Below are 20,778 nucleotides of genomic sequence, written 5' to 3' on the forward strand. Positions count from 1 at the left end.
GAGCTGGAGGAACACAGCAGGCCAGGCAGCATCAGAGGAGCAGGAAATCTGACGCTTCGGGTCAGGTTGGGTGTGAAGAAGGGCCTTGACCTGAAACGTCAACTTTCCTGCTCCTCTGATGCTGCCTGGCCTGATGTGTTCCTCCAGCTCCACACTGTGTTACCTTCCAAACCCAAGACCACTTCCTTCTGGAAGGACAAGGACAGCAGATTCATGGGAATGCCAGCCCCTGCAATTTCCCATCTAAGCCATTCACCATCCTGACTTAGAAATATATTGTCATTATTTCACTGTCGCTGCGTCAAAACCCTGGAATGCCCTCCCTAAGGGCATTGTGGGTCAACCCACAGGATGTGGACCGCAGAAGTTCAAGAAGGCAGCTCACCACCACCTTCTCAAAGACAACCAAAGATGTTCAGTAAATGCTGAGCCAACCAATGACTCACAGGTCTCATTGAAGAAACTAGACAAAATGGCAAGATTGTACAATTGGAATCCTTTTATTTCACTTTCATTTTATGGCCTGCATGGTGGCTCAGTGGTTAGCACTGCTGCCTCACAGCGCCAGAGTCCTTGGGCGACCATCTGTGTGGAGTTTGCACATTCTCCCCATGTCTGCGTGGGTTTCATCTGGCTGGTCTTGTTTCCTCCCACAATCCAAAATTGTGCAGGTTAGGAGGGTTGGTCATGCTAAATAGCCACTAGTGTCCAGGGATGTGCAGGCTAGGTGGGTTAACCATGGGAAATGTGGGGTTACAGGGATAAAGTAGGGAGTAAGTCTGGATACTCTTTGGAGGGTCTATGTGGACTCGATGGGCCAAATGACCTGCTTCCACATTGTAGGGATTCTATGGATTTTCCACTGGCTATTTATTTGCAACAATGTCTGGAAGATTGGTCTTTAATTCCTAGACATTGCAGGGCGATCTTCAAGAGGTGAAAGCCTAGATGGCTCATGGTTGAGTCTGCTGCTTTATTGCTAGGGTTGGAGGGTTTGAGCTACAGGGAGAGGCTGGATAGGCTGGGGCTATTTTCCCCGGAGCATCGGAGGCTGAGGGGTGACCCTGAAAAGGTTTATAAAACCATGAGGGGCATGGATAGGGTGAATAGCCAAGGTCTTTTCCTTAGGGGAAGGGAGTCCAAAACTAGAGGGCATAGGTTGAAGGTGAGAGGGGAAAGATTTAAAAGGGGCCTAAGGGGCAACTTCTTCATGTAGAGGGTGGTGCGTGTATGGAATGAGCTGCCAGAGGAAGTGGAGTGGAGGCTGGTACAATTACAACATTTAAAAGGCATCTGGATGGATATATGAATATGGGTTTAGAGGGATCTGAGACAAATGCTGGCAAATGGGAATAGATTAATTTAGGATATCTGGTCGGTATGGCCGAGTTGGACCGAAGGGTCTGTTTCCATGCGGTACATCTCTGTGACTCTATGTTGGCCTAATGCCCTGCCTTTTCCTCAACTGAAGTCAACACTGTTACGCGCTTTTAAAACCTGCTTTTGAAAATGTAACTGTGTAAGTAGAATAATCAGTCTTGTGACTCTTCCATCAGATAAATTGGTTTAAGAAGTTTATGTGGGATGACCTTTTTATTCTCTCCTTTGTCAAATGTTTTGCTCAATCAACAAATAGGCCACGGTCTGAGTACATGAGGTTAGTTCATCACCAAAACAAATGGTTTCATTTTCCCACTTATATAGGGCAAATTTACTTCTCATAAAACAATTATGTTGAATCACTGAGAGATAAAACAGGATATTTGCATAGCCTGCACAAAGGAAACTCCCAGAGTACAAACACCAGAGCGGTATTTATTTAAATAATTCAGTTAGCCTATTATTGCACAGCCCTCTGGGAGTCAACATAACAGTTCAACACTGGCTGTAATTACTGAGTTTGCATTTTCAATTATTAAGAGAATTCTATTAATCAAAATAAAAGCACCTCTTTATAGCAGAGGCAGTTGATGCCAGTGGGAGGGTACGTTCAATATTGAAGATGTGTCGTTGCTTCCAGTATCAGCTGTGCCCCTGTGTCTCACCTCAGAGTCAGAGGTCAGAGGTAAAAAGTCAGCGGTTCAGATCCCACTCCAGTGCCTGTCCAGATCAGTCCTGAGATGGAGGTGGCATCTTTCGAAAGGTGGCATCTTGTCACCTTGCATGGACCTGAGTGATTACATGGCACTGTTTTGGAGAAACGCAGGGACAATTATTGTTGTCATGGGTCACATTAAGTCCAGCATAGACATGTTTAAAACAGCTTATTTCGTCATTAACTCACTGCTTTTAGTGGGAGGTGGCCCTGCACAAATGTGGTGGCTGTGTTCTCTACATTGCAGCACTGACTCCATGTCACTAGTACTCCGTGGGCTTGTAAAAGGGTTTTGGGAGATCTGGGGGCAGGATAAATCGCAAACTTCTCTTCCTCACAAAGAGATGCCAACTGGAAGCCTGGGCCAAATATCCCGGAAAACGTGCTCCCAAAATTCATTCAGGTGATGTTGGAAAATTAGTTGCCTGAAAATACTGAGGGCTAAATGATGTGGCAGAGCTGGCTCAGGTGTGCTGGGTGAAGGATAACCTGTCAATGATGTAACCTCTTAACGCATCCGCAGAATGTCCCAAAGCATTCCGTCACTGATGAGTACCTTTGGATGTGCAATTGGGTTTATCTTGGGTGGGTGAAGAACTGGTAATAATTTCTCAAGGCTCAGGCTATTGCTTTGAGGACATGGCAGATAGTGCAAGTTAGAATTCAATGAATAAGTCTGGAATTGAAACAGAGTCTCATTAATGTTTACTGTGAAACTACCGTAGAAACCCATCTGGTTTATGACTTACTGATGAAATCTGCCTTCCTTGTGTGGTCTGGCCTACGTGTGACTCCAAACCCATTGCAATGTGGTTGACTCTCAACTGCCCTCTGAAAGGCCCTAGTAAGGGACTCAGTTCCAGGTCAGTCAGCGATGGGCATCCCACGAAAGAATTAAAAAAATGAAGCAGGCAAATGTAGCTGTTAAAATGTGCACTGCAAATTCCACAATCAGCCAAAGCAAACTAAATGACCAGCTGATCCATTTTGATTGGGGGATGGAACGTGATTTGAAAGAATGTGTATGTGGCTTTTCCCTTTTTTTTAAACATTGACACATGTTCTTTGATATCCCCAGTGACCTAGAGGACATTGGTTGAGCAAATCATAGAATCCCTACAGTGTGGAAACGGGCCCTTCGGCCCAACGAGTCCACACCGACCCTTAGAGCATCTCACCTCGACCCATTCCCCTATAACCCACCTAATCTACACATCCCTGAACACGAAAGACAATTTAGCATGGCCAATCCACCTCACCTGCACATCTTTAGACTGTGGGAGGAAACCGGAGCACCCGGAGGAAACCCACGCAGACATCTTTGTCAAACTCTTATAGCAATGATCTTCTGCACCAGAGTTAATGTTTCGGGTCCGCTGACCCTTCCTCAGATCTGGACCCAAAATGTTAACTCTGATTTTTTTTTTTCTTCACAGATGCTGCCAGACCTGCTGAGCTTTTCCAGAAACTTCCTGTTTTTGTTCCAGATTTACAGCATCTGTAGTTCTCTCGGTTTTTACAATAATCTTCTGGTTTTTGTCTTACTTGCAGCCTTTGCAGATTGACGATAATTTCTGTGGGCAAGATTTTAATCAGCCGCTGGGTGGGACGACACTGGTGGAGGGCATCCCGCTGTTTATTGACAGAGAGGATGGCATGACTTCCATCGCTGCCTATGACTACAGGGGCCACACAGTCGCTTTCTTCGGGACAAGAAGTGGGAAGATGAAAAAGGTAAGGTCGTTTTTCCGATTGATGTCCTCAACCAGGCAATTCATTTCTGTTTTGAAGTGAGGTTTTTTTTTACGTTGCGATAAGGTGAGCTGCTTTTGGTGTGAAGATTTCAAGTTGGATTGGGGTTGGAATTGGAATGGGAGACTGATTTCCCTCTGGTTGTTGAGATGAGTTACCAGCTCTGGTTGGATGTATTCCTGGAGACCCCTGCCATTGGTCCATCTGATTCGATCATCAAGGTATCCCATAGCCAATTGCAAAAGAGGAACCTCATTACCTGATGATGTTGACTGTTTGTCAAACAGCTGTTTTATTCCGGCTATAACTAACATTGAAAAACTATTTTAAAAAAAAGTTAAATATTACTGGTTAAAAAAAAGACACATGCTGTCAAAACAACATCTTGACCAATTGGAGTTGACTTGCTAACCAGTCAGCACCCTTTTCTCATGAGCCAACCAATCAGCACTCTTTTCTCATGCAGTATAAATTATTTTTCCCTTTGAAATTTGGCATTCTTGCATCCGTCCTGATGAGTGCAAGATGAAAACCTATGACAGCATGTCCCTTCTTTTGGCAATACTTGAGATGACAAGTGACCATGAAGCTCCCAATTTCTTCTGGGATCTTACTCCTGGCAGTGCCTTCGCCGCTAAGCTTGTGGGGCTCCAGAAAAATCCTGGAGGGTTGGAAAACCAGAGCCACATGGAGTGTAAAGCGCTGGACGTGAAACGTTACCGTTAACATGGTGTGACATTGTTTGGAGGTTTTGGTGGAAGCTCCATCCCTGCAATGGACTATTGGCGAAAGTTCGAGAGCGTTGTGATACAGGAGTCTGTGTTTGATGCTTTGACTGAGGACGTGATTCTGTAAATCTTTGTGTGTCACTCCTCTGTTGCTGTACTGACGTGAGCTGGTTGGTAAGAGTCAGAAGGAGTTTGATTAGTGTGTTGGCTGTGGTTAGGCCATGTCTGTGTAGCTCTAGTGGACTGCGCTCCTAATGTAATGACAGGACTTTTACTTTTCACTCAGCAAAAGTTGTGGAGATAACTTGATGTGCAAAAGCAAAGAAATAACAGCAGAAGTAGACCATTTGGACCCCCAAGCCTCCTCCACCATCTAATAAATTCATGGCCGACCCTTTTCTTCAAACTCACCAACCTGCACGAATCCTATTGCTATTAATTCCCAGATTTTTTTATTGGTTCATGGGATGTCGATATTGCTGGCTGGGCCAGCATTTATTGCCCATCCCTAGTTGCCCCTTTTGAAGATGGGAGTGAGCTGCCTCCTTGAACCGCTGCAGTCCACCTGCTGTAGGAGGACACACAATGTCGTTCAGAAGGGAGTTCCAGGATTTTGACCCAATGACAGCGAAGGAAACGGTGATGTATTTCCAAGTCAGAACGGCGAGTGTCTTGGACAAGAACCTACAGGTTGTGGTGTTTCCATGTATCTCATAGTATCAGAGTCATACAACATGGAAACAGACCCTTCGGTCTAACTTGTCCATGCTAACCAGGCTTCCCAAACTAAACTAGTCCCATTTGACTGTTTTTGGCCCTTATCCCTCTAAACCGTTCCTGTTCATGTACCTCTCCAAATGTCCTGTAAATATTGTAACTGCACCTGCATCTACCACGTCCTCGGACAGATTTTTTCCATATCTGTTGCCCTCGACCTTCTAGATGTTCAAAACTGTAGGTTTGGAAGGTGTGTTTGAAGGAATCTTGGTGAATTGCTGCTGTGGATCTTGCAGATGGTACACACTGTTGTGACTGAGCATCAGTGGTGGAAGGAGTGGATGTGGGAAGTGGTTAATGAGGAAGCAATGCAAGGGAACACCTTCCACCCCAACCTTAAGTTCACCTGGTCCCCTCCCTCCTAAGCAATGCAAGGGAGCTGCTTTGTCCCACATGGTGGTTGAGAATCTTTAGTATTACGGCTGAAACAACAGCCTAGTTTGCTGGAATGTGGTACTTTCTGCGAGAGACAGTGATGGGAGCAACAGCCTTTTGAAGTGGATAAGTATGACAAGAATGTGGAATGGTATGGAAAATGTAAGCAAATTGAATGAACTGTTCAGTTTGCAGTGAGGCACAGAGGACTGATGGACTATTCTGTGCCCCCTGTCTAGTTGTACCTGATGTATTTATATTATGAACTGAGGTGTGGAGATGGTAAAGTTATTTGAATGATCCCCTGTGGTGTCCATTTGTACACAATTGTGACCTGCTCCTCGCATCATGTACTGAACTCAGGACTCAGATCAAATTTCTGTTTGTGGTGTCGGGGGCCCGAGTTGGGAAAAGCAAAACAAAAATAAAGATTTCGGAGGTGCCAGGGGTGAGGAGTGACCTCAATTTGGTGCGAATGTATGACCGGACTACAGGCAGTGAGCTCCCACAAGCCGATTGGATCTCAGGCCCTGGGCCTAGTGCAGGCCTGGAGCCTGTATTGGTGGTGTCTGGCAGGGAGAACGGGCTCACACTCAGGCCCCTGAGCCTGTATGAAGGAGGGTGTGCTGGAATGCAGGCCTCAGGCCTGTGTTGGTGGTGGTTGGGGAGGGAGAAGGGGCTCGCACTCAGGCCCCTGAGCCTGTGTGAAGGAGGGTGTGCTGGAATGCAGGCCTGGAATGGTTGCCTGGGAGCCTAATGTCTGGGAACTGCATTATCCATACTGCCCCTACTAGGCTGACTTACAGTCAGGCAGCTAATTTGCTAGTATGACTGAAGTTTTTCTGTGACTTTCAGGTTTAAAAATGACATTAAAGATAATTAAAGCCAGCCTGTTTTAGTTGGGCTGCATGGTTTCGATGGAAAACAGTTATCTTCCTGAACAGAAACAGATGTTTCGGAACATTCCACATAAGCTACATCCCTCTATTGTAATTGCACATCTTGCACTGGAATATGTCACAGTCTCTGCACACACTGAGTAAAACCTTTTGTTTCTGATCAACCAATTCATGGGAGCTCTGATACTGAACACTGTACCTAGGTTGTACTTGATGTGGTGTTGGTGTGTAGATGGGTGGTATATTCATCTTTCACTTGACTGGGTCTAAGGGTCTACTTGATTTGAAGTGGTACAAGAGGAGCCCCTAGTGAGTCTGAACAAGATTTGATCAGAGACTTGCGGTGAGTAACTCACCTCCTGACTCCCCAAAGCCTGTCCACCAACTACAAGGCACATGTCAGGAGTGTGATGGAATACTCCCCACTTGCCTGAATGGATGCAGTCCCAAAAACACTCAAGAAATTTGACACCATCCAGAACAAAGCAGCCCCCTTGATTGGCACTACATTCACAAACATCCACTCTCTCTACCTCTGCTGCTCAGTAGCAGCAGTGTGTACTATCTACAAGATGCACTGCAGAAATTCACCAAAGATTCTTAGACATCACCTTCCAAACGCATGACCACTTCCATCTAGAAGGACAAGGGCAGCAGATACATGGGAACACCACCATCTTGAAGTTTTCCTCCAAGCCGCTCACCATCCTGATTTGGAAATACATTACTGTTCCTTCACTGTTGCTGGGTCAAAATACTGGAACTCCCTCCCAAGATGGAATTGTGGGTCTACCTATAGCACATGGACTGCAGCGGTTCAAGAAAGTAGCTCACCACCACCTTTAGTGGGTGGCACAGTGGCTCAGTGGTTAGCACTGCTGCCTCACAGCGCCAGGGACCTGAGTTCAATTCCACCCTCGGGTGACTGTCTGTGTGGAGTTTGCACATTCTTCCCGTGTCTGTGTGGGTTTCCTCCGGGTGCTCCGGTTTCCTCCCACAGTCCAAAGATGTGCAGGTTGGGGTGGATTGGCCATGCTAAATTGCCCTGTATTGTTCAGGGATGTGTAGATTAGGTGGGTTGTAGGGGGATGGGTCTGGGTGGGATGCTCTGAGGCTCGGTGTGGACTTGTTGGGCCAAAGGGCCTGTTTCCACACTGTAGGGATTCTATGATTCTCAAGGGCAAGTAGGTTTGGGCAATAAATTCTGGCCCAGCCAAAGATGCCCACATCCTGCAAGTGAATATAAAAAGGATTTTTCTTTTTTTGTAACACGTCTGGTTTATTCCATGATAACTATTATGTACAAATTACATTGGGGGTCAGTTAGCTGGGTGCCTGGTTTGCGATGCAGAGTGATTCCAACAGAGTGGGTCAGTTCGTGCACTGGCTGAGGTTACCATGAAGGTCCCATCTTCTTGAGATGTGGTGACCCTCAGTTTAAACTCACCACCAATTGTCTCTCTCTCTAATGTGAGGGCCAGACTTTGGCGACTTTATCTCACCACATTAGGTCGTTAGAAATTGCCCTCGAGCCTATAGGTGATACATCTGTCCCCTTTGAGATCCAGAGTTATTTTCTCAGCTTTCCCTTCCTGGGTGATGCGACATCAGATTACCTAGAGCTTAATACAGTCTTCAACATTAACCTTGCAAAACTATTAACTTACAGAACACTTAGTAACACTGAGATTGAAGGCAATGTGTACTTTGTACTTAGCTAATATGGGGACAGGGTCAATGGGATGTCGTGGTTGATAGAATGGAGATGTTACTAAATTGGTAAGTGAGAATCTGGAATTGTAAACCCGGTTTTGGTAAAAACAGCTGGGGAACCATGACGGATTTGTTGTAAAGATCCAACTATTGCCCTTTGCGGAAGTACAACTGCTGCCCTTCCTGAGAAATCTCTCTTTCGTGTCCCTACCCCAGATTGTAATCCACTTGAACACAAAATCGGAAATTGCTGGAAAAGGTCAGCAGGTCTGGCAGCATCTGTGGAGAGAAATGAGAGTTAACGTTTCAGGTCGAGTGACCCTTCGTCACAACTTTGGCTTATAAATAAAAGATAGGGTGGCGGGAGGAGGTAAGGAGTAAACGATAGGTGGGGATAGAGCCCAAAGAGAGAGAAGAGCAGTTGGACAGACAAAGGAGTGGGTAACGGTCTGGTTAGGAGGGTGAATAGCTGTTAATGGAGATTGTTAGTGGCTAACAATGGGATTTTTTTGTTGCATCTTGTGTGCCTATTTGCCTGAAAGGAAAAGAAAAACCCACTTGGTTGTCCTGAAGGATGTAGACTGCCTCAGCCTCAGTGAGGAGGTCTGGCATCACCTTCACATGGTCACAGTTTGGGATGGTCAATAAATATTAGCTGTGCCCCTGAAACAAGGTGTTTCGAAACAGAAAACAACACGGCTAACGTTTTACAGCAAAGGTGTGACACTGTACTGGCTACAGCTCTGAAAACGGTGTCAGTTTCGGAGATAGAGAGAGAGTGAGCGTTAGTGCGATGAACTGGTGTACCAAGGCAGACTGTCCTGGGTTTGGGGAGACCTGATCTGACAAAAACATCCTTTAGCTCTTCCTGTGTGAATAGACACTGTCATGTTATGGGTAGAGCCCAGAATAGGAGGTGTAAGTCGAGGAATTGGGAGTGAGAGCTAGCAACTAGCATTAAATTTCACGTTACTCCCCAACTCCCTCCCTCTCCCTTTTTATATGGAATGCAAGTGGCAGGTTTATTGTGGCTAAGTGGTGTGGGAGATATGCATTCAGCTGGGCTCTGGTATTTTTCCCTTCTGATCCCCACCCTGTGAGGTTCTTGTTGTGGTTGTGTCCCTTTCAGGTGCTCACTTGCCTCACCCGAGACTCTCATATCATGAACAGATCAGTTGGGACTATATTCACTGGAATTTAGAAGATGAAGGGGGAATCTCATAGCAACCTAAAAAAATTCTAATGGGAATAGACAGGGTAAACAGAGGAAGGAATTAAGAATCTAATGATGACCATGAATCCATTGCCGCTTGTCAGAAAAACCCATCTGATTCACTAATGCCCTTTAGGGAAGGAAACTGCCATCCTTACCTCGTCTGGCCTACATGTGACTCCAGACCCACAGCAATGTGGTTGATTCTGAACCGCCCTCTGGGCAATTAGGGATTGACAATAATGCTGCCTAGCCAGTGACCATGATGGGCCAAATGGCTTCTTTCCACACTATAAGGATTCTACAAACTTCCCAATCCCTCAATATTTTCATAACTGGTAAAGAGAAATGTTTGAAGAGAATGAGGGGAAAAAAAGAATCCATGTTCTTTAATAATCTTTGAAACTTTCTCCTGGAGATTGATTAATACCAGTCACCTCTTCCCCAATCCCCACCCCACTGGAGGGTAAAGTGGTGGAATGGGGATTTGATTTGATTCAATTTATTTTTGTCACATGCATCAAAGTACAGTGAAAAGTTTTGTTTTGCGAGCAGTACAGCAGACCATAACGTACAAAGACACGAAGATCATAAGGTGATTGAAAAGAGCGAGGAACACAAAGTTAAGGCTCCGAAGAAGGTGTACAAAAAGCAAGATCAACATTAAATTTGAAATTTGAGAGGTCCGTTCAGAAATCTGATAACAGTGGGGAAGAAGCGGTTCTTGAACCTTTTGGTGCGTGTGTTTTAGCTTTGGGAAACCGTATACCTGTAAACTCTTGATGAGGCATTCTGCAGTTCAATAGCCAAAAGACACTTGCTGCGTACATTTGCAGGTAAAGAACAGTTTTCAGCGTGAGATCTGGCAGGGCTGCTCAGGGCCACCTTGTTGCATGAGTGGAAAAGGAGGGAGGGACAGAGCAGGGAGGGAGTCAGAGGGGTCTGCTCCCTTTGCAAAATGTTTGGAAACAGCCATGGGTGTAAGTTTGCAGCTTCTGAGGATCTTTAATTATTTCTGCTGCTCCTGGTCTGTGCGCAGTGTCTTCAAGGCTGTGATGGGTGGCCCCTGGGACTGTGTGCTGTGTGTACAAATCAGATTTCATTACATTTATTATATGCCCACATCCGATGAGGCTGCTTTAACCTTGAGTATCGCTGCTGTCCCCTCTGTCCTCTGGGTGCGTATTGATGCTTTTAATCCAACGAGTGATGTGACCAATCTGCCACGAGTTTTTAATCCTCTTGGAACCTGTTCAAGTCCGTTGTAAAACTGCTGGCTCACACGACAATTGATATGGCTTTGGAAAGCAATTATCTTAAAAGGGGTTGATGTAGCTCTCGTGGCCCTAGGGCAATGTATGGTTTCAGATGGGTCTCTAGCCCACAGTGGACTGCTCGAGCCAGGCCTGCTTAAAACTGAGGCTCCCTGTGCTCTCTCTTGGGGAAAGATTGGGCAACTGTGAGAAAAGAGAGCAGGGCAGCGTTATCTCCATCTCCCACCCCAATCCCTGAGCCTGTAGTCCTAACATCCTTAAAGCTAGCGTCACTAAAATAAATCGAGGTGTGGGAGCTCACTGTTCACAGACTGTTAAACCCTTTTCTCAAATACATTTCAAAGATGCATTTATTTGTGGCTTAAAAGCACTTTGGTGGGAGGTTGGTGGAAGAAGCTGTGCAGAGGGATTGAAGAGTAGAGTGGGCTATGTTATCTATGTGTAACTCCTTGGTCAGAGCCCAGTTTTTGAGCTTTGCGAACTGCTGTGGATCCTGTGGTAGACACAACATCGAGGGCGCAGGAGAACATGCAAATCAGACTGACCGAGGTGACAGCAGAGTTCAGAGTTGGAATTATGTGCAGTGATCAGAGAGGTTGAGAATGGGAAAGAGAAGGCAGAAAAATACGGAAATTTGTTGGAATTACTTAGCAGGCCAGGCAGCATCTGCACAGAGAGAAACCGAGCCCAGTCGAGAGTCAACCTCATTGCTGAGGGACTGGAGTCACATGTAGGCCAGGCCAGGTAAGGATGGCAGTTTCCTTTCCTAAAGGGCATTCGTGAACCAGGTAGGTTTTTCGAACAATCCGCAATGGATTCACAGTCATCATTAGATTCTTAATTCCAGATTCTTTATTGAATTCAAATTCCACCATCTGCCGTGACAGGATTTGAACACAGAACATTAGTTGGGTTTCTGCGTTCATAGTCTAGCGATAACAGCACTAGGCCTTTGCTTCCCCAAAGACCTTAATGTCCAATGACCTGCTCATCACACCTGCAGAGAATTTCCGTCCTTATTCCCGGTTTCCGGTGTCCAGAGTGATTTGTTTTGTCAGGCTGAAGGCTGATCGGATGAGTCTTCTGGGTTTGTAGGGTGGAAGTACTAAAGATGCTGCCATTTGCAGCAAGGTGGGGGCGGTAGAGGCGAACACGTGGAGAATGCTGCAGAAACTCAGCAGGTCTGGCAGCATCTGAGCGGAGAGAAACAGAGCTAACATTTCGAGTCCGGTGACTCTTCCTCGAAACTTGGGGGAGTGAAGGAAAGTTGGGGAGCAGCAGAACCTATCGATGAGCTGGACGTGAGGATGAAGTATGATATTTTCCAGGTGTACGGATGGCACAAAACTAGGTGGGAGTGGGAACTGAGGTTGCAAAGATGCTTCAAGGAAAATTAGAGTGGCTGAGTGAACGGGCAAGAAGACTGGCAGATGGCATGCAGTGTGGAGAATTGAGAGGTTGTCTTTTTTTTCAGAAAATCAAGAACACATGACATTTCTTTAAATGGTGGGGGTACTGGTAGTGTTGCCCTTCAAAGTGACTTGAGGTGTCCTTTTTTATCTGTCACCGTACAATTATGCGCGGGTACAGCAAGCAATTAAGAAGGCGAATGGGATATTAGACTTTTCATTGGCCCTGATGGTCTTCTTATCTATCTCCTTGCCGTAGACAATCTGGTGAACCTCTGCTCCTTGGTTGCAGGAACTGTCCTGTGTACAATGGTCAAGTTGACGGGGACAATATTCTCTGGGGTTTGGAGGAATGAGACGTGACCTCATTCAAACACACGGAACTCTTGCAGAGCTCAGGCAGATAGTTGCTAATACATCCAATTGGAAAGAGTTCACCCTGAATGTAGTGAGAACATGAGGAACAAACAGTCAGGATGAACAGTATAGATGCACAGTTAATAGGAACTTAGGTCAACACTTGAGGGAGCGAGGAACATCCTGATGAGAGTGAGATGGATAAGGATGGGGAGGAGGCTTGAGTGGGTCTTGAACAGCCAGTTTGGAGCATCTTTCTGAACTGTCAGTATTTTGGGTTTTATTCCCTCTCTTCATTGGTCTACATTCTCTTGAAGTGGATTTTGCAAACCATCTGATTGTGAAAGCCACAACAGTAGACCCAACACAATGTACCGACTGAGCGTAGATTATAAACACAACAGACAACCGTGTCACCTACGTCCCCACTCCCCCACCCCACTCCTGAACAAACCAAAGCCACTTGAAACGTGTGCGCAGTGTTGTCGAAGCGAGGGGCTGGTGACTGAGGACGTGTGTGTTCAAAATCTGTACTCGATCTGTCATTAAGTAAAAGTCAGCCCCTCTGATAATTAAATCTTCAGCCATCCGCAGTCTAGTTCTGTCTGAAAGGCTGAGTACCCGAGAGCTTGTGTTGGTGGGTGGGGCCAGTGCTAGCAGTCAGATGGGTTTAAGTGGCTTCATTCCATTTGGGAACGACATTTGAGAAGCTGGGCACCATCCAAAGACTGGCACCACCTTCAACGTTGACTCCCTTTACCACCAGCCCACAGTGGCAGCAGTGTGTATCCGTCTACAAGATGCACCAAAGCTCCTCTGATAGCACATTCCAAGCCCGCAATGTCTACCACCTGGAAGGTTACCTTTGTAACATTTGTGCCACACAAGTGCCAGGTGAAGGCTATCTTCAACAATCTAACAATCACCCCTCGAAGTCACTTCATCTGATAAAGGGGGCAGCGCTCCAAAAGCTTGTGGTTGGACTTTAACCTGGAGCCGTGTGATTTCTGACCTTGTCCACCCCAGTCCCAACACCGGCATCTCCACGTTGCAGCACATGGACCGTAGCGGTTCAAGAAGGCAGCTCACCACCACCTTCTCAAGGGCAACTAGGGACGAGCAATAAATGCTGGGCCCAGCCACGATGAAGAAAAAAATGATTCCAGAATGTTCTGGTCTTCCCGTCATGACTGTATCAAGTCAAGGTCGAGCTGCCTCCATCGTATCAGAGTCTGTGGTTCCAGTAAAGAGGATCAGCCTGCAGTAATAATAATGTTTGCTCAGTCTGTACCTTGTTGATGTCCTTCCCCCTTCCAGCCATTAAGATGAAGATTGTTATCTGAGCAGAGCAACATTCGGTGAGATTGAAATCACGCTTTGTATGACTGACTTCGAACAGTTTTCATTCATGAGCTGGTGCTCGGCATGTTGTGACAGATCAGATCCTGGCGCAGTGTGAACAGACCGTGCGCTGCGAGAAGGCTGAGCCCCATCGTCTACAGAGCCCCCTGATTCCTCCCCGCCACAGTGTGTCCTTATGGCCAGTGAACTGACCATCAGAACGGGCTGGAGGGCAGACCAGCCTGGAGCTGACCCCTACCCCTCACTGACCCAGCTGTGTCTCTCCTGTGGAGAGAACTTTGGGATGGCATTCTCCAGTGATGCATCATGTAGTGGAACAGCAGGTTCCGACTGTGCATCCTGGTGCGAGGGCGTGGCCTTGCATAAATCGGTGGGTAATTTGGGACAAATCCTTTTTACCCAGAAAGTGGTGAGAATGCGGAACTCTCAGGGCTGGGTGAGACCCATTGAGTCGATGACATTAAGTAGAAGCTGGGTGAGAACATGCGGGAGAGAGGAGTTTGGAACATGTTGAAGACTGAGGTTCAGGACGGTGAGCAGAGGCTTATGCGCAGTTTAAGACCAGAACAGGGACAGTGGGCTGAATGGTCTGTTCAATGCTGTACGCTCTATAACTCCAGGTGCCTTTCTTTAACACCAACACCCCACATTCCACCTCAGCTCAATCCCCCGCCCCCCCCCCCCCCCCCCCCCCCCCCCAAACATTCGTTATCGCGGGCTGCAGTCTTTACAATTTATGAATTAGGAGCAGGAGTAAGCATTTCAGCCCCTCGAGTCTGCCCCACTACTCAGTAAGATCCTGGCTGATTTAATTACTCCACATTCCTGATAACCTTTCACCCTCTTGCTCATCAATATTCTATCCCTACCTAACTTAAAGAAACGTTCAAAGACTACTTTTGCCGTAGTCTGTTGCACAGACTCTCAAACTTCTGACAGAAACAATTTCACCTCATCTCTGTCTTAAAGCGGCTATTCCTCCCTCTTTTTTTTTGAACGAAAAGTGACTCTTGAGTTCCAGCTTCACGTCATTATTCAAGCTTGCCCCAATGAACAAGATTTAAATGTGGGGAGGAAACGGCCAATTGGTATTGTTGCTAGACGATTAACCCTGAGAATATTAACTAAACTATTTCAGATAATGCTCTGGGGACACAGGTTTGAATCTAGCCGTGGCAGATGGTAAATTCTGAATTCAATAAAAGACTGGAATTAAGATTCTAATGATGACCGTGAATCCATTATCGATTGTCGGAAAAACTCACTAGTGTCCTTTAGGGGAGGAAACTGCCATCCTTACCTGGTCTGGCCTACATATGACTCCAGACCCACAGCAATGTGGTTGACTCTTAGCTGCCCTCTGGGCAATTAGGGATGGACAATAAATGCTGCCTGGTCAGCAATGCCCACTTCCTGTGAATGAATAACAGCACCTGCCAAACCCATGAGCACTTCCATCCAGAAGGACAAGGGCAGCAGATGTATGGAGACACCACGCCCTGCAACTTCCCCACTGAGCCACTCACCATCCTGAAATGGAAATATATCGCCATTCCTTCAGTGTTGCTGGGTCAAAATCCTGGAATTCCTTCCCTAAGGACATTGTGGGTCAACACATAGCAGGTGGACTGCAGTGGTTCAAGAAGGCAGCTCACCACCATCTTCTCAAGGAGCAACTAGGGATAGAACATAGAACAGTACAGCACAGTACAGGCCCTTCGGCCCACAATGTTGTGCCGAACCTTTACCCTAAACCTAAGGTCTATCTAACCTCCACCCCTACCTTATACTATCATCCATATGCCTATCTAATAGCCACTTAAATGCCCTAAATGAGGCTGACTCCACTACCCTCTCCGGCAATGCATTCCACGCCCCAACCACTCTCTGAGTAAAGAACCTACCTCTGACATCTCCCTGAAATCTACCTCCACTCACTTTAAAACTATGCCCCATCGTAATAGCTACCTCCACCCACAGAAAAAGTCTAGGATAGGTAATAAATGCTGGGCCCAGCCAGTGACACCCTCATCCCACAAATGAATTTTTAAAGAATGAAAATAACATCAGGCTGCTTTTTATTATTATTATTATTCACTCGTGGCAACTATTGCCCGTCCCTAGTTGCCCTGGAGAAAGTGGTGGTGAGCTGCCTTCTTGAACCGCTGTAGTCCCTGTAGATTCTTTGTAGCACTGAGGCTGTTTGCTGCATTGCATTCAGTGCCATCACTGTCTCTACAATTATAGTCACCTTTCCGACCTCCATCACTGCCCCTTTCCCGCCATCCTTGCTCATGCTCCCCTGCTCTTCCCCTGCTAAGTTATTAATGTAGCCTGCACCTCAAGTGCCACTGACGCCTAAGCTCCCCTTGTCGAAGAGCCACAATGGATGGAACCTTTCCTTTGCCCCCTTACCTCTTTTCCTTTCACCTACGGCTACAGCACCGTTGAACTGATTCTGTACATTCTGCAGACACCGAATGCTGTCAGCTTTTTATAAAAGGTGCTGTCACCAGTCACAGCACGCAGAATGGTTTGAAAATTGCTCCACGTTCAATTAGAAACTCCTCAGCCGGCCTTTTAGTCATTGGTTTTTAATAAGATTCTCCTACATGCTTGCTTTCGCAAATGCAGAAAATGAAGGAACCCAGACTGATGGATTGGATGTGATCTCTTTGCTACTTTATCAGAATTATTAACAGGATTTCCCCGTCGCTAAATGTGACAACCCATTTTTCAGCCTGGCTTTGATGTACTATTGCCTAATTTGCAACTTAATTGGGTGTTTGCTATTGCTAGGGTAGAGGGCTTTCAATTCACTTGTCCTCCTGCTATTTTGTTTGGAATTGAAGTATTGGAAGGAAGTGACAACTTGTTCCTCTCCTCCTTCTTCCTCCTGTTTGGGGCTCCCATCCCTTCTCCTCAGTCAGTCCCTCATGATGAAGGGTGGTTTGCTTTCCATTCCACTCTGGGATAGCTGGTTAGCCTGACACACAATCCCTTGGCTCTGCCACACATGGGGCAGGTGGTGCTTGAAGAGGGTGGGGATGTTAAATTTGACAATTTAACGCTCTTTCCAAAGCCTTGGTTTCTCCTCCATGCCTTCCCGACAAACTGGCCACTGCCTTCCCGAGTGAGTTCCAATCAGCCATTCGAAAGCGAGGCTGCTCTCCCGTGCAGTCTGTGCTTCGGAGGGAGAACACTTTTGCTTTTTATTTGCTCTTGGGACAAGAGCATTGCTGGGTGGGTCAGCGATCATCGCCTGTCCCTAGTTGCCCTCGAGAGAGTTGTGGTGAGCTGCCTTCCAGAACCACTGCTGGCCATTTGATGGAGGCCAAACACTAACAGCACAGATGTCTGACTGTGTCAACGTCATAGAGTCAGACACAGACCTTTTGGTCCAACTCGTCCACGCTGACCAAATTTCACAAACTAAACTAGTCCCATTTGGCCAATATCCCTCTAAAACTTTCCTATTCATGAACTTATTCAAATGTCTTTCAAATGTTGTAACTGTACACGCATCTACCACTTCTTCTGAAAGTTCATTCCATGTATGAACCACCCTGTGTGTGAAAAAGTTGCCCCCACACCCTTTTTAAATCTTTCTCCTCTCACCTTAAAATTATAAATTCTGTTTTGGACTCCCCCCACCCTAAGGAAAAAAGACCTTGGCTATTCACCTTATCCGTGCCCTTCATGATTTTATAAACCTCTATAAGGTCACCCCTATGGTCCAGTGAAATAAGTCTCAGCCGATAGAGCCCCTCCTTATAACACAAACCCTCCAGTCCTGGTAATATCCTTGTAAATCCTTTCTGCAGCCTCTCCAATTTAAAGTACTCTACCTATTGCAGGGAGGCCAAAATTGTACGCAGTACTCCAAAGTTGCTGAAACTGTGATAGAATTAGCTTCTGGGTGATGACAGGAGGTTGACACTGGTGGTCCAATATTTTGTTGCATGTTAATGATCTTATTCTATTGAACCTCCCAAAGTGCTGAAGCGATAGTCTCTGGAACTCTTTATTGATAGATAAAGATTTCATACAAACACGGAAAATGGAAACAAATCATTCAACCCTTCAATCCAGCTCAATATGATCATAGCTCAATTGACGGTAAAGCTTCTGCTCCCTTATGGTTCGCTCTGCGTGATCATATGAACTATTGATGTTAATGCCATGCTTTTATAAATCTGCTCCCAAGTCTTTATGCCCCTTTGATATGTTCGAATGAACACAACACCAAAGTCTCAGTCTTCACAAAGTTGGTTGTGTTAATATCCCTGACCTGATACTGAGATTTTAGACCCTGTGCCCTCTTTCTCTCTTCAACCTGAGTGTTCCCCTCCTGGGTGGTGGGACAGCTTTCTTGTTCAATGATATGAAAGCCTCACATGTTCTTCTTATCTCTTGATCTGTTTTGACCCCGGACGATCTCAGTTGCCTTGTTCTCCATGTGATCAATCCTTTTCTCTGTTCACCCCTTACCTGCCAACTGCAAACTGCCATTGATGAAGTTGTCAAACAACACCCATTGTCCCAAAGCACATGTTCCAACCTGTATGATCATAATAGTCTGAATATTTACAAAATCCATTTTGTGTTGGGTATACAGTACAGGCATCGAGCATTTCAAATTGGAAATTACAGAAAATGCAACAGATATTTTTCTGTCTACAGGGGAGGCAATGGCCTAGTGGTATTATCGCTGGACTGTTAATCCAGAGACTCAGATAACGTTCTGGGGACCCGGGTTCAAATCCTGCCACGGCAGATGATGGAATTTGAACTTAATAAGTATCTGGAATTAAGAATCTAATAATGACCATGAATCCATTGTTGATTGTTGGAAAAACCCATCTGGTTCACTAATGTCCTTTAGGGAAGGAAACTGCCATCCTTACCTGGTCTGGCCTACATGTGACTCCAGACCACAGCAATGTGGTTGACTCTTAACTGCCATCTGGGCAATTAGGGATGGGCAATAAATGCTGCCTGACCAGTGACGCCCTCATCCCGTGAATGAATAAAGAAAAAAAAATCATGTTCCACTTGAGGTGCCTCAATACATTATACTCAGTTGGATGATCAACCATGATCATATGGAATGACGGTGCAGGCTTGAAGGGCCGAATGGCCTACTCCTCCCACTTTCTATGTTCCCCTTTCTGTCTGTCTGGGAGTCACAATTTAAGGATATGGGGCTGGAGGTTTAGGACTGAGATGAGGAGAAATGTCTTCACCCAGAGAGTGATAAACCTGTGGAATTCCTTGCATCAGAAAGGGGCGAAGTGTAAAGCATTAGATGTTTTCAGGAAGGAGTTAGATACAGTCCCTAGGGTTAAAGGGATTGAAATGTTTTGGGGAGAAACTGGGAACAGAATAGAGTCAGTGCCTGGTTCCGATTGAAGTTTGGAACAAAAACAGAAGTTGCTGGAAAAGCTCAGCAGGTCTGGCAACATCTGTGAAGAATAAAATCAGAGTTAACGTTTCAGGTCCAGTGACCCTTGTCGATTTGTACGCTAATCAGAACACAATGCAGGACGATATAAAAGCAGCTGTTTGTATTCATCGGAAATGTTTGTAGTGTGGGATATTTAAAACTACACCCCTGTGTGGGATCACATTTATAAGAATGAGCCTTTGTAAGTCAGACATTCATAAAACTACCCACTGCTTGTGAGCTGGATGATCAGCTGTGATCATATTGAGCTGGATTGAAGGGTTGAATGATTTTTTTTTTCCCATTTCCCATGTTTGTATGAAACCTTTCCTCCCAGATCCGGATCACCATCAATCACCTGCTTGTGATCCCCATCCTGTACCTGCCTCTGGGCTGATGGGCTGAGCAGCAGTTTTGATATTTCATGTTGCTGTGAGGGGTGAGTGCAGATTCAGCAGCAAGTTTGAAGCTGAACATCTGTGCGGGGACAGGGACAGCTGAGCTTTCAATCCGCTCCCAAAAAGAAACACCCAGATCTCTGCACCATGGAAATGGGATGTAAATTACTCTATTTACATATATAATTAACCAGCAAATCGCTTGCATTAAGCAAAAAGTAATGCACGTTCCCTCTACTCTAATGTCTCTCAGTTTTTCGTTTGATTTGCCTCAGCTCTCTGGATCATTCTCACCAAGGCAGTGAACGTGGGGAGGAGGAGGGGATGAGGTAGGAGGACATGCATTTGCACCTCAGTCCGGTCAGTGAACATTCTGTCTGCAGCTTCAGAGCTCCTGTGCTTTTTAGGATGCTTGACTTTACAAGGAGAGTCTAGAGAGAGAGAGAGAGACACAGTGGCTCTTCCCAAGGCTCATTTCCTTGACACAGGACTCTGTGCTCTGTAGACTGTATGTCAAAGCACACACTACAATGAGCTCAACTCTTTTTGGTTCTGCGTGAAACCTGCTGGTTCTCCAGGTGCAAAGAGCTATCCACAACCGAGTGTTACAAATTGGTACCTTTGAAGGTCCAGCCCTGTTATTGGGCCAAAGGCACTACAACAAAATAAAACAAAAGAACTGCGGATGCTGGATGTCTGAAACAAAAACAGAAATTGCTGAAGAAACTCAGCAGGTCTGGCAGCATCTGTGGAGGGAGAAAAACAGAGTTAACGTTTGGAGTCTACTGCTGTTTCCTCAACTCCAGCATCCGCAGTTGTTTGTTTAATAGTGTTGCATTGGAACGGGTTTCAACAATCCACTGTTGTAAGAATCCATGCCTGGATTTCAGAGCAGTCCTGTTTGGTTCAATTTGATTCCTCCTGGTGGGCAGAATCGTGACAACAAGGTGCAGGGCTGGATGAACACAGCAGGCCAAGCA

At 46.0% G+C, this 20,778-nt stretch overlaps 1 protein-coding gene across 1 annotated transcript in view; it reads left to right on the top strand.

Annotated features, from left to right (window-relative positions):
- Window positions 1-20,778, top strand: part of LOC109922963 (plexin-A1-like) — a 545,204-nt gene that overhangs the window by 159,663 nt on the left and 364,763 nt on the right. Inside the window, exon 3 of the mRNA XM_048606674.1 lies at window positions 3,647-3,829. Within this exon, the coding sequence (XP_048462631.1) occupies window positions 3,647-3,829 (183 nt within the window). The remainder of the gene's footprint in view (window positions 1-3,646; window positions 3,830-20,778) is intronic.

Source organism: Rhincodon typus, chromosome 16 (assembly GCF_021869965.1).
Source record: "Rhincodon typus isolate 14 chromosome 16, sRhiTyp1.1, whole genome shotgun sequence".
In the NCBI taxonomy this organism is placed as follows: Eukaryota; Metazoa; Chordata; class Chondrichthyes; order Orectolobiformes; family Rhincodontidae; genus Rhincodon; species Rhincodon typus.